General features: G+C 35.8%; 1 protein-coding gene across 1 annotated transcript in view; it reads right to left on the reverse strand.

Moving 5' to 3' along the window:
* The window catches only part of ATG5 (autophagy related 5), a 128599-nt gene that overhangs the window by 71598 nt on the left and 38661 nt on the right, over positions 1-18340 (reverse strand). Inside the window, exon 5 of the mRNA XM_007085492.3 lies at positions 5412-5574. Within this exon, the coding sequence (XP_007085554.1) occupies positions 5412-5574 (163 nt within the window). The remainder of the gene's footprint in view (positions 1-5411; positions 5575-18340) is intronic.

The following is an 18340-nucleotide window of genomic DNA, read 5'->3' on the forward strand; positions in this document are numbered from 1 at the left end:
GGGGGGGAGGGGAAGGGAAGAAAGAGAGGGGGAGGGAAGGGGAAGAAAGAAAGAGGGAGAGGTAAGAGAGAGAGATCATCAATAGTAAATCTTCTTCCAAGAAATCCTTTGGAATCAATTGAAAATATCTAATCATTAAAATTCAGGTATATATGATTACGACTTTATAGTCCTTGAATGTGAGTTTCGTGAACTCTTACTGCATTCACATTTATAAGGAACTCCAGCCTAGAGAGGAAAGTGATCTGCCAGACCACACAGCTGATAAGACATAAAGATCAGGTCCTTCTCAGACCAACAGATCTTCAGTCCAATACTTATTCTACTACATGCAACTGATAAAAACAAAGCAATGCAATTACAATCCAACTGCCTCTATCATACAAGTCTCCAAAGAGTTAAAACCATTGCATTTATCTTTTACATCACCTAACAAACAAAAGTATTTTCTTTTTTTTAAATATTTTTTTAATGTTTATTTATTTTTGAGAGAGAGACAGACAGAGCATGAGCTAGGAAGGGGCAGAGAGAGGGAGACACAGTCTGAAGCAGGCTTCAGGCTCTGAGCTATCAGTACAGAGCCCGACGCAGGGCTCAAACCCACAGACCATGAGATCGTGACCTGAGGCGAAGTCAGACGCCTAACTGACTGAGCCACCCAGGCGCCCCCAAACAAAAGTATTTCCAAAATGTTATGACTTGTTTTAAAAATCACCTTTCAGGATTCATTATTTCCTCTTAAAAACCAGTTTTAGGTTAAAATGGCTCACTACCAAATAATGGATTACTCTAAAAAATTACTTAGCTCAAAAGGATTAACCACACTTCAGAAACAATGCATATTTTCAACAGATTTAGCAGTCAAAACTTAGATTTATTTGAAGGACTATGGAATTTACCTAATGCTATCTTTCTTTTTTAGTGTATTCAAAAAACCAATGCTGAAAACTAAGTCATATGTTAAAAATATATTTTGGAGATTTCTTCAAATCTCTAGCTTATAAGAAAAATAGCTTGACATTTAATAGAAAATAGCCTGCACATGTAGTGACAACAGCCTCCTATATAATAAAAATGTTACTTTCTTTTCTTTTTTGTGGTCATTAACGTGGTTTCACAGGGAGGTTAAATACTCTTATATCTAAAATGAAAACCCATAAAAAACACTGAAAGGCACAGTATGTCTTAAATGAGTTTTCTTGGTTTCAAAAGTTTTTCTTATTTCTCTTTCACACAGATCTGAAAAATTAAAATTAGCATTTGAAAGTATTCAAAAACTGTTTAAATCGTTGTTTAGTTGTTAGGATCTACAGGTGCAGTTCTGAATGAAATAAACTTACCATCTGCTATGTCTCAATTCTGACCAATTTACAATTATACAAATCAAAAGGTGAAATATCTTTGTTTTCACAAATTAATAGGACCTTCTTTTGGACGGAAAAGTTCTTAAACATAAAATCCATTTCCATAAATAAATTCAAACAAAATACTTCCTCCATTTTACACTAGTATTAAACTATTTATAAAAGGCTGTTGATATTATTTCCTTACAGTATTAAAAACGAATAAATAGTCATTCAGTCAATATTAACTCTGTCTGCTCCATGCCTAAGACTGGACTAGATGGCAGGGATTACAAAATGTATAATACACTCCAACCAGGAGAAATTTATATTCTAGCAGAATTACATAAATCATAACTATATGAGAGCATGATAAAATAGGAGAGCAAAAATGCATATGGACAGACAAGAAGCCCTGACAACATGAAAACATGGGTAGTTCTGCCTCCATGTGGCTATAAGCTTCATGCAGACAGGGTCCATGTTTGTTTTATCACTGCTGGATGGTCACTAACTCCTAGTAGTGTCAGGAACATGTTAGATCTTCTTTAAATATCTGTTGGCTAAAAAAATAAAGAAGGCTTCACATAGCAGGTGATGAGAGAAATAAGCACGAAAGCACAAGTAGGAATTAGACAAAAGAGAAGGAAAGGGCATTCTAGGCAGAAGGAACTACTAAACCCATCTTTCATCAATTTACTTTAATGTAGCATTCATTCAAAAGGCTTTACATTCAGCCTTTTATCCCCAGATAGATTTCCTACAAACAGCCTTTACTTAGCTAAAAATTTCCTAAATGAATAGTTTAGATTTTAAAAAGTAGAATAAATAAACTGCCAAGGTCTCCAGTACCCACAGGATACCACACGAACGATTTTGAGTGTAAGTTCAATCATTACCAGTACAAGCAAGACAGACCAAACACAATTGCTACAAAAAATAATTTAGAACTAAAAATAAAAATGGAAGAAAGTACATTTTAACCACATACCATTTCCAGTCAGATTTAATGAAATTCAATTTGAAAAGTAATTTAATAAAATTTAACTTAATAAAGCTAACTTTAAAACAGTCATATGTCCAAGAAAGAATATGAGCTAAGACAAAAATAGGAAAAGAGGTATTTTACGCCAAAAAATAGCAATGAAGGCAGTTATTAGACTAAGTCTGATACATTAAGTTATACCAAACTCTGAATGTGACATTCTGAGTCATGCTTTAGGTCAATGATAAATACGAGCTGTTGGTTTAGTCAACCTTCTGTGAGCTGGCAAATGCTTTCTAAAGCGGGCAGAGCGAGTAAATATTTTAGGCTGTGGGCCACATGGTCTCTGTCACAACTATTAACTCAGCCATTGTAGCATGAAAGCTGTCACAGACAATACACAAATAACGGGTGTGGCAGGGTTCTAATAAGTCTTTATTATAAAGACTGTTTTTATAAAAACTGGTGGCTGACCCATGACCATAGTCTGCCAACCCCCTGTTCTAGGGTCTCAAAGTGACTTCTCAGTAATTCTTTTCAAGACAGCTTTACTTCCTTTCACACACTTTCCCATAAACTGTGTAAGTGTTTCTTTAAACCCTCTAAAGACACCTATAAGAGAACATAGCAGATATGCTCATGTTTTACATATAAAGAAACTGAAGCTCAAAGGGATTGAATGAGTTGCCCTACGGAGCTGCTAGGAGAGTTGAAACTAAACAACTCCTAACCAGCCCCTCACACTCAAGCCTCCAATGCCCCAAGTGAAACATTTTAATCATCTTTAGAATCCGCTGCTGAATCCTTGAGCTCTCTCTACAGCAGGCTCACCCAGTTTCACAACAGATTTCAAGAACACCTACTTGAATGCCCATTTAAATTATTTACTTCAATTCTGAAGCCAAACTATTCTCAGATCCCTGCTCTCTTGACAAGATTCCAGGCTTCTTCTACTTAGGTTATCTTCTTATTCACAAGTCTCCTACAATTTCATCTTCAAATAGCCAGCAAGAAAAAGGAAGAAATATATCTTAAGGGATTGTAAACTCTCTTAAATATTTAATAGGAATTTGTATACTCAGTAAGATAAAGGAGGGGAAAGGCTGCCTTTGCAAAACTTACAATCTAATTAAGAAATACCAAACATACAAATATAAAACTAAGGAGCAACTCATTGTAACTCAAATCTAAGAAATTAAGAGAAATGACAAAATTTAATTTACAATACACACTGTCATCAAGTATGTACCTTTTGCACTACTGAAGTCTCAGATAATGTCCTGTTTGTATAATGAAAATTCAATAAATACTACATGACAACAAATACCTCTTTGCCATGGTAATAGTATAGTCTCAAAGATAAAAATGGATCACAGTTTTTAAAAATTACTAAAATTATGTTTTCAAGGGTGGAGTTGGGGGAGAAAGTGGGTCTTCTATTTTATTCTCATTATTGCCATTAAATTCCAGCTTATTTTGGACTAATTTCCTATCTAAAAACAACTATATGGACAAATACAGGCAAGCCTTGCTTTGCATAGTAGTGCAGGACTGGAAAAGTCACCATGAAACCGTGCAAAGTGATCTTAATAATCAATGGTGTGGTCTTTAAAAATTGTCAAAACATTAAAAACTCTCTTTCTTAGTTATAAATGCATAAGAAAATGAAGTAAACAAAATTAATTTATTTAGTATACTGGAATTTAAAACATGAGAAACGCTGAGAATTCCAGCATCTTATTTATTATTCTGTAAAAAACTAAAGCACAGTTTGAATAGTGCTTGCTTTCTTGACATAGAGCTTACAAGCGAGCATCTTTCCTAAACCTTGGCAAACTGTCACATGCCTTTCTGGGTCCGGATCAACTTCATCATTTGCATTTCATCATTTGCACTTCCAATGTCATGAAACATTACAGGAACGTGAGCGTTCCTGTAATGCTAAGTTTTTTGCCAGCATCATTTTGACAGGGATAAATTCACCCTTTTTGTCACAATCACTTTCCCCATTTACGCGGAAACGTTCACCTTCGCCAAGTTCCTGTGGCTGCATATCTAGCATCTCAAAAGATGGTAGTGTCTACACGCTCACAGCCCGCTGTTTCTTTTACGGTTCCATTATTCCTGTAAAATCCCACGGCCAACATTACCACTTTTTGTGGATTTGCTGCACTTTCACCTTTCTTGGCCAATTCCCTCTTTCAATTATCCACTTTTACAAAATGTTATATGGGCTTATCACTGGAGACAAGGAGGGAACACAACTACATGCTTTGCTGTCTGTGGGTAAACTAAGTAACAGGTGAGTAACGATGATTCACTGACAGACACTGAAGGAAGTGATGTGACTGGTCTCTGATCATGATGCATCTATGCTGGTAAATGATTCATGGACTAAAGAGCTAGCAATAAAGTTTGTACTTTATGTAATTTCAGTAACTTTATGAAAGTAAGTGAAATTTGAACCAGATTGTTAAGGACCTAGTACTATTTAACTAAAGCATATGAACTACTGGACCCATGCAAAACAATGGCTGCCTGTAAATAAGACAACTGGGGGGCAATCAATGCAGGCAAGATTAAGAAGATGGGAGAATACAGAGGTGAGCTGCAGATTCCTCTCAGCTTTTTCCTTGAGTGTATTTTCTAAATCCCAGCCAGGGGAGAGAGAATACAAGCACGAAGCAAGTCATACTGCTCTGAGAAAGCAAGGGCTGGAGTTTGTGCCCTAGCAGGGGGAGGCACTTTGGTATGCACACAGGGTGTCCAGTTGCAATTCCAGGAAGATGACTAGCAACGAGGGCACTTTCTCCAGAAGCTAAACACAAGAGGTTTGTAATACCAGCTGGTGTTAAGGGCAAAGCAACCATCCCAATACTAGCGAATCCAGGAAGAGAAGGATGTTGGAAGAATACGATGTTACGGACGGGTAAAGGCAGCTACTTTTGTAGCTAAATTTTGTGTGTAGAGGCTGGAATTTAAACTTGTACCACCAATCCTAAAACGTACCAGCTACTCACAGGGTTACAGTTATTTCATACTTTAAAAAGTGGTATTCTGAAATTAAACGGTGTTATATTTACCATTTTGTAATCCCATCCAGAGCTGCTTATGATCTTTTTTCTGCATTTCATTGATTACTTGACTTTTATGCTTTAATGCATCAGCTTCTTTCACACAAGACATAAAATGAGCTTCAATTGCATCCTTAGATGGACAGTGCAGAAGGTCCTTTTCTGGAAAACTCTATCGAAGGAAAAAAATACACATATAAAACAGGTACACATATTACAAAATTAGCTTCGTAAAGAAATGTATCTCCCTCAACTATCCAATATTTTTAGCAAACCATCTGTTAACTTCCCAATAATGAGATTTCAGTACAATTCCAAATACTCTTTAAATTAAGTTAAAAATATTTAGCTAGCTGGTGTATTTTGTACTTTTTCTAATAATTCTTATGTAACATTATGTTTAAAACAACATAAAAGAAGGCTCTGACTTTGGAAAACAGTTTGGTCATTTTTTAGAAAAGGTAAACATACACCTTCCATCTGATCCAGTCATTCTACAACTAGGCAATTACCTAAGAGAAACAAAAACATTTTTCCATACAAAGACTTGCATGTGAATATTCACAGTTGTCTCATTTCTAACAGCCAAAATCCAGGAAACATCCTAAATGTCAACAGGTAAATGAACACATAAATTGTAGTATAAACTTATCAAAGTGTACATTTTTAATATGTACAGTTTGCTGCATGTCAATTAGACCTTAATGAAGCGGTTAAAATGCAGCTTTTAAGGTCAACACCAAAATTTATATCCTACATGTCACTGAATCTTTTAGGCAGGTGAGGTAAAGATCACTAGACAGATAAGCAGTTATGTGAATTAGATGACTACAGTTCTTTTCACTGAAAAAAGAACGAGAATAAGAGCCAACACTAATTGAACACTTACTATGTGACAAACATTGTACAAGACTTTTCATATGGACTATGTAATTTAATCTTCATAACCACCCTTACAGTAAAAACTGTCATTGCTACTTCACAGATTAAAAAATTTTTAATTAACTAATTAATTAAAAAGACCAGGGAGTAGAGAGAGTCGCACAGCTTGCAAGTGGTCAAGCGAGGAGTAGTCTGACTCAAGAGTCCCAGTTTTTAACCACTATGCAATACCACTTCCTCCATAAGACCTGAATACTTAAGGTAATGATTATATTCAAAGATTATTTTACCAAAAGTCGTTGATAAGTCCTTTGGTAAAAACTGAGACAAGTAATAATGGCAGAAAAAAAGCACTTAGCGATAGCCTACTTGGATACTATTAACAGCAACATTCAACTACCCCAATCATGGAAAGCTCCTGAATGACAAGGAAATTTACAATACATGCCCTCCTACCAAAAGAAAAGGCACCTTACTACCCACTGATATTTCCTAAAATATTTTTTTTTTAATGCAAATAGTCATTCATACCTCCTGTTCTAATAAGAATTGGACTGCACGGATCTGCTGAGTAAAAAGGTCAGGCATTATTTAACTCCCCACTGGTCACAGCTGCCTGGAGAAGAGACCAGCTGAGACAATCAAATTGTCTCTCTAGGTACAAAGGGATTTTTAGATTCATGGTGCTATTGAACCAGAGATCCATGAAGAACAAAGACAGGGATTTTCAGACACAGGCACACAAAGGCAAAGATGATGAGAAAATATAAAATTCTGTAAAAATGAAAAGGCAAAAGGAGAATAGGAGAGAGAGAAAGGCAACACTACAAGATGGGAGAGGGTATGGATGGCAGAGGGAGGGTCCCTGCCTTAATCAGCTTTACAATCCACTGTATTTGTTCTGCTTAGGCTAGATTGAAGGGAGTTGTCCTGGTTTCCTGACCAGGATAAACAATAAATGTACATCATATCAATGCTATGATATTCAAATGGATTAACATTGTAATAATTATTTCTATTTATGAAAACTTTAACTTTGTTATATTTGGTCTCTAAATTTAGAATGGCTTTTTCAGATACTGTACAGTTCTCTGTGCCACTAACTGTCCATTTTGGTGATGTATGAGTGGCAGCAAATAAGAAAGTTCATACTCCAAATAAGAAAGTTCATACTCCAAAGTAAATATTACTTTCCTGTAGCTTGAATTTATGACCTATTTAAGCTTACATACTGTTAGAATTTCTTAAAATTGTGTACAATCTGATTATGAAAAAAGGAGTTAGGATCTCTCAAAAACAATGGTTTGAGAAATCAAAGGGAAAAATCCCCCATTTTCTAGTGTTGCTTCAGCATAGGCGGCTAATCCCCTCAACAGCTCCTGCAATCAGAAAAGATACTGAAGCTTTGCTTTTCCCAGATTTCTATTGTTCTGCATGTTTCTAAACTTAACCAATTTGCAGACACCCATAACTGATAGCTGACCGTCATAAATGACTAGTCTTTATTGTAAATGAGGGGTCTATCAAGACTGTAGGTTTTTATATATGTACGCTTCGAGAGAATATTCTATATCTCTAGGAGGAAAGTGAACTATTTAATAAAATGAACTCAAAGAAAACATGAAAGCAGTAACAGAAAGAGGAAATATCTACACAGGCAGTCACAGCAACTGAATCAATCATTGCAATGAATAAAGTGACAGATGTTTCAGTCAAAGCCCCCTCAGCTCCTGCTCATGAGATGTTCTTCCTTCCATGATTAGGTTGTGGTGGGGTGGGAAATCTTTTTTTAAAAGCTTCACAATAAAATTCCAGACAGATTCTTGATTCATTACATTTCTAATATCTTCTTACATACATTAGCAGTTGTGTATAAGTGCATTATCTTCTCAGTCCAAACAAATTCTTGCAAATACAGGTAGAGTCTGACACCATGTTTACTTGCTTTCATTAATCTTTCAAGTCAAAATGGCTGATAAACTTATCTAATTTCACTTAAAAAAATTTTTTTAATGTTCATTTATTTTTGAAAGAGACAGAGACAGACAGACAGAGACAGAGAGCAAGTGGAGGAGGGACAGAGAGAGAGGGAGACACAGAATCTGAAGCAGGCTCCAGGCTCCGAGCCGTCAGCACAGAGCCCAACACTGGACTCGAACCCACAAACCGTGAGATTATGACCTGAGCTGAAGTCGGATGCTTAACCAACTGAGCCACCCAGGCATCCCAGTCTAATCTGGAAAATACCACTTACTTAGATATTATCGTCAGTGTCCTTTAATTAAAATATGAATCCAATTTAGACGGTCTAAAATAGATACATAAACATTAGATAACCAAACAACACTAAACTGAAACTACTCACAAGTGAAAAAAAAAAAAAGGCTTTTCAACTTATTAATATTTCTTTTTTTTTAATATATGAAATGTATTGTCAAATTGGTTCAACTTATTAATATTTCAAGCTTGACACCAAAAGCTAAGGCAACAAAAGCAAAAACAAACAAGTATGACTAGAACAAACTAAAAAGCTTGTGCACAGCAAAAACCATCAACAAAATGAAAAGGCAATCTATGGAAGAGGAGAAAATAACTGCAAATCATATATCTAGTAAAGGAATAATATCCAAAATATATTTTAAAAAATCATACAACTCATCAACAAAAAAAAAACCATCCAATTAAAAAATAGACATTTTTCCAAAGAAGACCTACATACGACAAACAGACACAGATGCTCAACATCACTCATCATCAGAGAAATGCAAATCAAAACCACAGTGATATCACCGCACTCCTAATAGATGGCTATTAACAAAAAGACAAGAAATAACAAATGTTGATGAGGATGTTGAGAAAAAGAACCCTTTTGTATTGACAGCAGGAATATAAATTGGTACAGACACTATGGAAAATACTATGTGGAGGTTTCTCCAAAACTTAAAAACGAAATCACTATCTCAGAAAGATATCTGCACTCCCATGTTCACTGCAGCATTATTTATGGTAGCCAGGACATAGAAACAACATAACTGTCCTTGGACAGATGAATGGATAAAGAAGATGTGGTATGTGTATATGTATATATACACATACATATACACACATAATAGAATACCATTCAGCCATTAAAAAGAACAAGGTCTCTGCATCTGTGACACGGATGGACCTTGAGGCATTATCTAAGTGAAGTAAGTCAGAAAGAGAAACACACATACCATAATGATCTCACTTATATGTGGAATCTAAAAGGGGCGGGGGGCGGTGAAGCTCACAGATACAGAGCATAAACTAGTAATTGCCAGAGGCAGTGGTTGAGGATTACACAAAAAGAGTGAAGGGGATCAAAAGATAAAAACTTCCAGTTATGAAATAAGTAATAATTACATGGGGGTGTAATGTACAGCTCGATAACTACAGTCACTAATAGTGTATTGTAGGGGTGCCTGTGTGGCTCAGTCGGTTAAGCACCTGACTTTGGCTCAGGTCATGATCTCACAGTTTGTGAGTTCAAGCCCCGCTTCAAGCCTCACTTCGGGCTCTGCTCTGACAGTGTGGAGCCTGCGTGGGATTCACGCTCTCTCCCTCTCTCTCTCCGCCCCTCATGGGATTCTCTTTCTCTGCCTCTCATGGGATTCTGTCTCTCTCTCCCTCTCTGCCCCTTGCTCACTCTCGCCCTCTCTCTCTCAAAACAAATACTGTATTGTATATTTGAAAGCTGCTGAGAGTAAATTTTAAAAATTCTCATCACAAGAAAAAATTTGTAACTACGTATGGTGACAGATGTTAACTAGTGATCTTCTTGCAACTTATACAAATACTGAATCATGTTGCACACTCAAGAGTAATATAATACTATATGTCAATTATACCTCAATTTTTAAAAAATACTGTAAGCTCTATTAAGACAAGAGAGGAAAACAAAAAGTCTCCATGTGATCCAAAAGAATCAAACACCCCCTTAAAAATGCAGCAGTTGCTAATAGAGTGTTACAGACTCAATGTTTGTGTCCCCCTAATATTCTCATGCTGAAGCCCTAATCCTCAATGTGGTTGTATTTGGAGACGGGCCCCTAAGGAATCAATTAAGGTTAAATGAAATCATATGGGTGGGACCCTGATCCAACAGGACTAGTGTCCTTATAAGAAAGACAGCACAGAGCTCACTCACTCTCCACACACAAGGAGGAAAGGCCATATAAAGACACAGAGAGAAAGCAACCATCTGCACACCAGGAAAACAGCCCTCACCAGAAACTGAATCCTGCTGGACTTTGATCTTGGATTTTCCAGCCTCCTGAACCGTGTGTGAGAAAATAAATTTCTCTTTTTAAGCCATTCAGTCTGTGGTATTTTGTTATGGCAAAATAACATACATAGCAATGTTGTTTTATTTGACTGTTGAGTCACCTCTAATAGCACGCTCCGCGTTCTTACAGGGAAAATATAAGGCCAGAGTTTAAAACACTTCCTTTTATAAAATCTTCAAATTTCCTTCTAAGATCACTTTGGTGTGTGTGCATGTGGGGATCGAAAGGGAGGGGATTTTTCAAATATATCTTTTAAAATATAATTTTCAGGATGACAGAAGAATATGCCATGAAAGTTAATGGAATCAATGTTAAAATCAGCACTAAAATTGGTTAAACTTTCTTGATTTTCTTAAACCTTTTTAAAGACCTTATTTTTAAGTAATCTCTATACCCAACATGGGGCTTGAACTCACAACCCCAAGATCAGGAGTTGCACACTCTACCAAATGAGACAGCCAGGCACCCCAATTTTCTTAAAGCTTCTAATTTTACCAGATCCAATCTGCAAACTTACCTTCAACCAATCACCTCCTTCCCTCCTGGTACAATCTAAGGAGTATCTACCATCGTATTTGCTATATCCCATCTTTTTGAATCTATGAAACTCAATGCAATTAATTATTTCCCTCTTCCTATAAATCATTTTTAACGATTTTCTCTCTAATCACTGTTTCCCATTATTTGTTCCTAAAAATAAAACATGCACCCAAAGCAAAATTAAAAAAAAAAAAAAAAGAAAACAGATGAACATAAGGGAAGGGAAGCAAAAATAGTATAAAAACATGGAGGGGGACAAAACAGACTCTTAAATATAGAGAACAAACAGAGGGTTACTGGAGGGGTTGTGGGAGGAGGGATGGGCTCAATGGGTAGGAATCATTAAGGAATCTACTCCTGAAATCATTGTTACACTATATGCTTATTTACATGTAAATTAAAAAATAAAATTAAAATAATAAAATAAAACTTAAAAAAAAAAAAACAACCCAACTTCCCTCTGGTTACAGTCCTCTTTCTTCTTCCCTTCAGAGCCAACCTTTAAGGTGACCAAGCTGGCAGTCAGCTCTTATTACCCATGTAATCTGTCTGCTACCCTCACCACTCTTGCAAACTGCTCTCTTGAAGGTCAGCAATGGTACCTTTCAGCCCTTGTTTTAAGCTCTCACCAAACATCTAGCATCTTTGAATATACTCCTTGAAGCAGTCATCCTCAAGTCTGTGATACCACACTTCTCATTTTTCTCTGATCTTCTCTCATTCTCATTTGCAAAAAGCCTATTCCAGCGCCATTCCTTAAATGCCGGTATTCTTCAAGTTTCTAGCCTAGGACCTCATTGCTTTTTTCATTCCATACTCACCCTCATAAGCTTTCCTACTTCCACATCATTTATGGACTAATAAGTCTTGATATCTGTCCCAGCCAAGATCCTTCTCATGACAAGGATGCATATGCTCATTGATCTAGTAGATATATCAGTAGGCATATGAGACTTCAGCAAATCCAAAAGAAATGTCCTCTTGACTCCTCCTCCCCACCTCCCACATTCAGTCAAGTTCTACTGAGTCCACATCCCAAACAGATCTGAATCCATTCACTTTCAACATCCCCAGAGCCGCTTTCCTAGTACAAACTGTCAACTATCTGATATTTCTGAGAAGCCTTGAAGCTGGGTCTCATGCCCGAAGTCCTAAGCCCTTTAATTCGATTTTCACATTGGGAGTCACGGTGCTTTTCCTAAAATACAAATCAGATCTTCTCACACTCAGCTGCTCTGCTCTCCTTTCAGGAAAAAAATCAAACTTCTCCCAAAGCCTTCGAGGTTCTGAAAGACTTACATCTCTGCTAACCTCTTCATCATAATCTCTTGCTCCCACTTCACATACTCCATTCTCTTTCCCTTCTCCCACACACATACTCTCTGCTCCGATGATCTTGATTATCCATCACCTACTCATTCTCTCAGCCTTACTCCCTCATTTCTGTGCCTCTACACAAAACATCTCCTCTGCCTAGAACCCTCTTTCTCCTTGCCTATCACTTGACCACTTACACAACTACAAAAATATCCTCCTCCTTCTTCAGGTTCAGATTTACATCACCTCCTCCAGGAAATTTTTTACATCCCAAGTCTGGGTTAAGTTCACAAAGTTCATATGCTTAACTCTATGTCACTTACGTTCTTATGTCACACCACTTTTAACCTCCACAAGGCAGAGACCATGACTGTTCTCACCTGTCCTTTCTCAGTAAACTTTTTAAATCAAGTCAGTGTTACTGATTCACACAGAGTGAAACGCAAAAACTTTAAGTATACAGATAAACAGTTAAATCTGCCCAAATAAGATATACAATATTACCGTCACTACACCCAAAAAGTTCTTTGGGGCCCTTTGCAATCAGTTCCCCCTCATTTTGACCCAGCTTGTCTGATTTGTAACACAAGATTAGTTTTGCCTAGAATACAATCACATACAAATAGAATCATAAAATGTAGTATTGTATAATCCAGCATCTTTTACTTAGCACAATGCTTTTGAAATTCATCTGTTACTGCATGTATAAATAGTTCCTTTTTGCTGCAGAGTAGTATACCACTGAATTGTTAAACCAGTCTGTTCATCCAAAAATCTTACATTAAGATCGTATCCAGATTGTAGCTATTATTAAGAAAGCTGCTGTGAACTTTAGTGTACAAATATTTTGTGAACATGTTTTCATTTTTCTTGGGTATTTACCTTAAAACAGAAATGCTGGATCACAGAATAAGTTTATGGTTAACATTATTTAGAAACTGCCAAATTGTTTTCCAAGGTGATACCACAATTTTACACAACCACCACCAAGTTATAAGAGTCTTGGTTATTCCATGTCCTCAAACTTGGTGCTGTCAGTCTTTTTAATTTTAGTCATTTTTTTTTGTTTTAAATATGGAATGTTTCACAACTGTGTGTGTCATCCTTATCTCCTCTCCTTCCAATTCCAATTTATACACTGCCAAAGTAAGCATTCATTGTGGTTTTAATATGCACTTCCCTGATGACTAAAGGTGTTGAGTGCCTTTTCATGTGCTAATTGGTTATTCATATATACACATATTATGTGAATACATATGAATAATTTATATGTACATATATACACATTTGTGTATATACACCATTCAAGTTTTTTGGATTGGTTCCAAAGCAAGTGATGTATTAGAGAACAATTTGAGGAATGTGAACTTCATATTTACTTTTGTAAATACTGTCCACCAGAAATACTAGGTGAATAAAGAAACTGCACCCAGCTAAACTGAGCCACAAAATACACAAAACACACACACTTCGGCAATGCACCTGCCTCCTCGATTCCCGTTACAAGCTACACTCATCCACATCTGGTGTTACGGTTTTGTCTGATTTGAGACAACTTTCCTTCCACCACTTCACAATAAGTGACAGGCTGCAAACTCTTCCAATGCTCATTTCTACAAACCAAACTTCCAGTCTTTTTCAATATAAAGTGCCATATTTATTGTAGTATTTATGTACTTAACCATTTAATATATGTAAAACTGTGCTTTTATTAGGTTCCTATATTTTTTTGTCACTAATAAAGTTTTCAGTTTTGTGCCCTTAATGAATTTTCCCCCAAGTCCTGTGATTTTTAACAGCATATTGTTTTTTAGGAATACATATTTTGCAGTAGAGTAAAACTGCCCGTAGAAGTGGTGGGAATAGACATCCTTGCCTTTTTCCTGATCTTAGGGTGAAACATTCAGTAAACCACCATTTAGCATGATTTTAGCTATAGGCTTTTATACTTACTCTGTGTCAAATCAAAGAAATTCCCTTCTATTCCTAAATTTGCTAAGTGTTTTGAGGACAAATGGATACTGAATTTTGTCAAAAGCCTTTTTCAGCAAGGATCTATGTGACTGTATGATTTTTCTACCTTTGTCTGTAAATGTGCTGAATTATATGTATTCATTGATATTTGAAAGCTGAATCACCCTTGTATTTCTGGGACAACCTCAACACAGTTGTGGTGTATTGTCCTTTTCCTATATTGCTAGATTCAGTTTGTTAGTATTTTCTTGAGAGTTTTTGCATTTATGTTCATGAGGGATATTGGTCTGTGTGTGTGTGTGGTTTTTTTTTTTTTTGTTTTGTTTTTTTTCTTTTAATACCCATTACACATTCTGGCATCAGTTACTCTGGCCTGTTGAGCAAACTGGGAAATATTCCCTCCCTTTCTATTTTCTGAAAAAAAAGTCTGTAAAGATTGGTACTATTTATTCCTTAAATATTCGATAGAATTCACCAATGAAACTTTACAAATTTCACTTTACAAGAAAGTTTTTTTAATGACAAATCCAACTTCTATATACATTTAGGGGTTATTCATATCTGCTATTTATTGTGTCAGTTTCAGTAAATTGTATTTTCACTGAGTATGTCAATTTGTCAAATTTGCTGGCATAAAGTTGTTCATTTTATTTCTCACTATCCTCTTAATAGCTATAGGATCTGTAGTAATATTCCATTTTTCATTCCTGATATCAGTATAAATTATGTTTTCTACTACAGAAAGTTTGTAAGTTCCTCTAAGCTTGGTTTTATATGAAGCTCACAAACTTTAATTATGTTGTGTTTCCATTATCATTTAGTTTGAAGTATTTTTAAATTTCCCTTGTGATTTCTTCTTTGACCCAGAGTTAACTGAGGATTCAGTGACCCTATCCTTTAGACAACTGTGGTCATATATTTTATTTCAATGGTAGTATTAACCCTTCTGTAAAATTCTATCATTCTTATTTTAAACAGTCATATCCCTTTTAAAGCAGTTAAAGGAGGTAATCTTTTGTATTTACCATTTTGTTAACCATTTCTGGTATTCTTCACTCCTGTCTGTAGCTTCTTTGAGTGTCTTAAGATGTCACTGTATTGTATTTTGATTTCTCATAAGACATCATCCATCATTCGTCATCATTTACCGTTCTCTTTTAGGTCATGTTTCTTTTTTTGTAGCAGCTTTCAAGATTTTCTATATATTACTGGGTTTCAGAATTTTGATTATGATATGCCTAGGTATGCTACATATTTACTTGCTTAGAATTTCCTGAGCTTCTTCCAATACACAGATTGTTTTCTCCCCCAAATACAAAAAAATCATTAACCATTATTTCTTTTTTAGAAACTGAGATATAATTCAGATGATATTTGCTTAAAATTCACCATTTAAAAAAGCACATTTCAGTAGTTTTAAGTATATTCACAAGGTTGTACAACAATCACTACTATCAAATTATGCAACTCCAGAAAAACCTCATATTTATAAGCAGTCACACTAATTTACTTTCTGTCTCTAGATTTTGCACATTCTGGACATTTCATATAAATGCATCCCAATTTGCATACAATATGCAGTCTTTTGTGTCTTCCTTCTTTCACTTAGCATGACATTTCAAACTTCATCTATGCCATAGCATGGATCAATACTTCATTCCTTTCCATGACTAAATTATAGAGTTGACCCTTGAACAAGTGGTTAGAAGTGCCAACTCACATCCCTCCCTATGCAGCTGAAAATCTACATGTAACTTTTGACTGCCCAGAAATTTAATTATGAATAACCTGATTGGAAGCCTTACAATAACATAAACAGTCAATCACCTATTTTATGTATGTTTTATATACTGTATTTTACTATAAAGTGAGCTAGAGAATAGAAAATAATAAGGAAAAGAAAATACATTTATAATACTGTAGTATGTTTATATAAAAAAAAAAAAAACCTGTATGTAAGTGGACCCACACAGTTTAAATCCATGTTATTTCAAATTGTTATTTGAACATGTTATTTGAACATGTTGATCCATGTTATTCTATTGTATGGCTATGCATTTTGTTTATTCATTCATCAGTTGATAAGCACTGGGGTTGCTTCCATTTTTTGGCTATTATGACTAATGCTGCTATGAACATCCATGTGCAAGTTCTTACGTGGACATATGTTTTCAATTCCCTGGGGTAAATAACTATGACTGGAATTGGTGGGTCATATGGCAAGTCTATGCTTAATCATTTGAGGAACTGTCAGACTGGTCTCCAAAGCAGCCACATCATTTTACATTTCTAATAGTAACATGTAACATATGAGAGTACCAATTAATCTACACTCTAACACCTGTTATTATCCAGCTTTTTGATTATAGTTATCTTAGTGGGTCGAAGAGAAAACTCAATGGTGTCTTTCTTTGCCCTTCTTTAATAACTATTCTGAACATCATTTCACATGCTTGTTGGCCATTTATATATCTTCTTTGGAGAAATGTCTACTCAAATACTTTGCCCATTTTTTTGTTTGTTTGTTCATTTTTACTTTGCTCATTTTTAATTGGGCTCTTTACCTTTTTAGTATTGAATTCTAGGAGTTCTTTATATATTCTGGACACTAGACCCTTCTTAGATAATATGATTTTGCAAATATTTTCTCTTATGGATTATCTTTTTATGTCCTTTGAAGCACAAAGGTTTTCATTTTGATCAAGTCCAATTTACCTGTCCCCCCTCCCCCCGCTTTGGTTTCAGTGTTATACCCAATAATTCACTGCCTAATCCAATGTCACAAATTTATTTATTTTTCTAAAAGTTTAATAATTTTAGTTCTTACATTTAGGTCTCTGATCCATTCCAACGTATTATTTTTTTTTTAATATACAGTCACTTTTATTCTCTTACATGTGGGTATCCAGTTTGCCAGCACAATCTGTTGAAAAACTATTCTTTCCCTCACTGAACTGCCTTGGCACCCATATAGAAAATCAACTGCCCACAAATTTATGTTTTAGTCTTGACTCTCACTTCTACTCCACTGATTTATGTCTGTCCTTAGGCCAATACTATGGAGTTTAGGTTACTGTAGCTTTGAAATAAAGAAATGAGAGTCTAATCGGGGCACCTGGGTAGCTAAGTCAGTCAAGCATCCGACTCTGGATCTGGGCTCAGGTCATGATCTCATGGTTCGAGAAGTCGAGCCACATGCCAGGCTCTGTGCTCACAGTGCAGAGACTGCTTTGGGATTCTCTCTCTCCCCCTCTCTCTGCCTTTCACCCACTTGCACAAACGCGTGTACACATGCTCTCTCTCTCTCAAAATAAATAAACATTAAAAAAACAGTTCAGGGGAGCCTGGATGTCTCAGTTGGTTAAGCATCAGACTTCACCTCAGGTTATGATCTCACAGTTCATGAGTTCAAGCCCTGCACTGGGCTCTCTGCCATCAGTACACCGCCCGATTCAGATGTTCCGTCTCCCTTTCTCTCTGCCCCTCCTCTGTTCACATTCTCTCTCTCTCAAAAATAAAGGAAAAAATTAAAAAAAAAAACTAAAAATGGGAGTCTAATCATTATTTCTTAAAAACATTTTTCTGAATCCTTCCCTCTTTCCTCTCCTCCTAGGACTCTAAGTACACATATGTAAGAGTGCTTGATATTATCCAAGAGGTCATCGGGACTCTGTCTCCCCCACTACCAGCACTGATTTTCTTCTTTTGATTCTTCATATTGGATAATTTCTATGGATCTGACTATAAGTTCACAGAACCCATCTTGTGTCATCTCCAATTCACCGTTAAGCCCATCCAGTGAATTTTTCATTTCAGATATTATGCTTTTCAGTTCTATAATTGTGTAATCTTATTTTAAGTCATTAAGTTAATAGTTGCTTTAATTCATTTTTCCGAATTTCAAATGTGGGTTAT

The sequence above is a fragment of the Panthera tigris genome, chromosome B2 (genome assembly GCF_018350195.1).
Source record: "Panthera tigris isolate Pti1 chromosome B2, P.tigris_Pti1_mat1.1, whole genome shotgun sequence".
Taxonomy (NCBI): domain Eukaryota; kingdom Metazoa; phylum Chordata; class Mammalia; order Carnivora; family Felidae; genus Panthera; species Panthera tigris.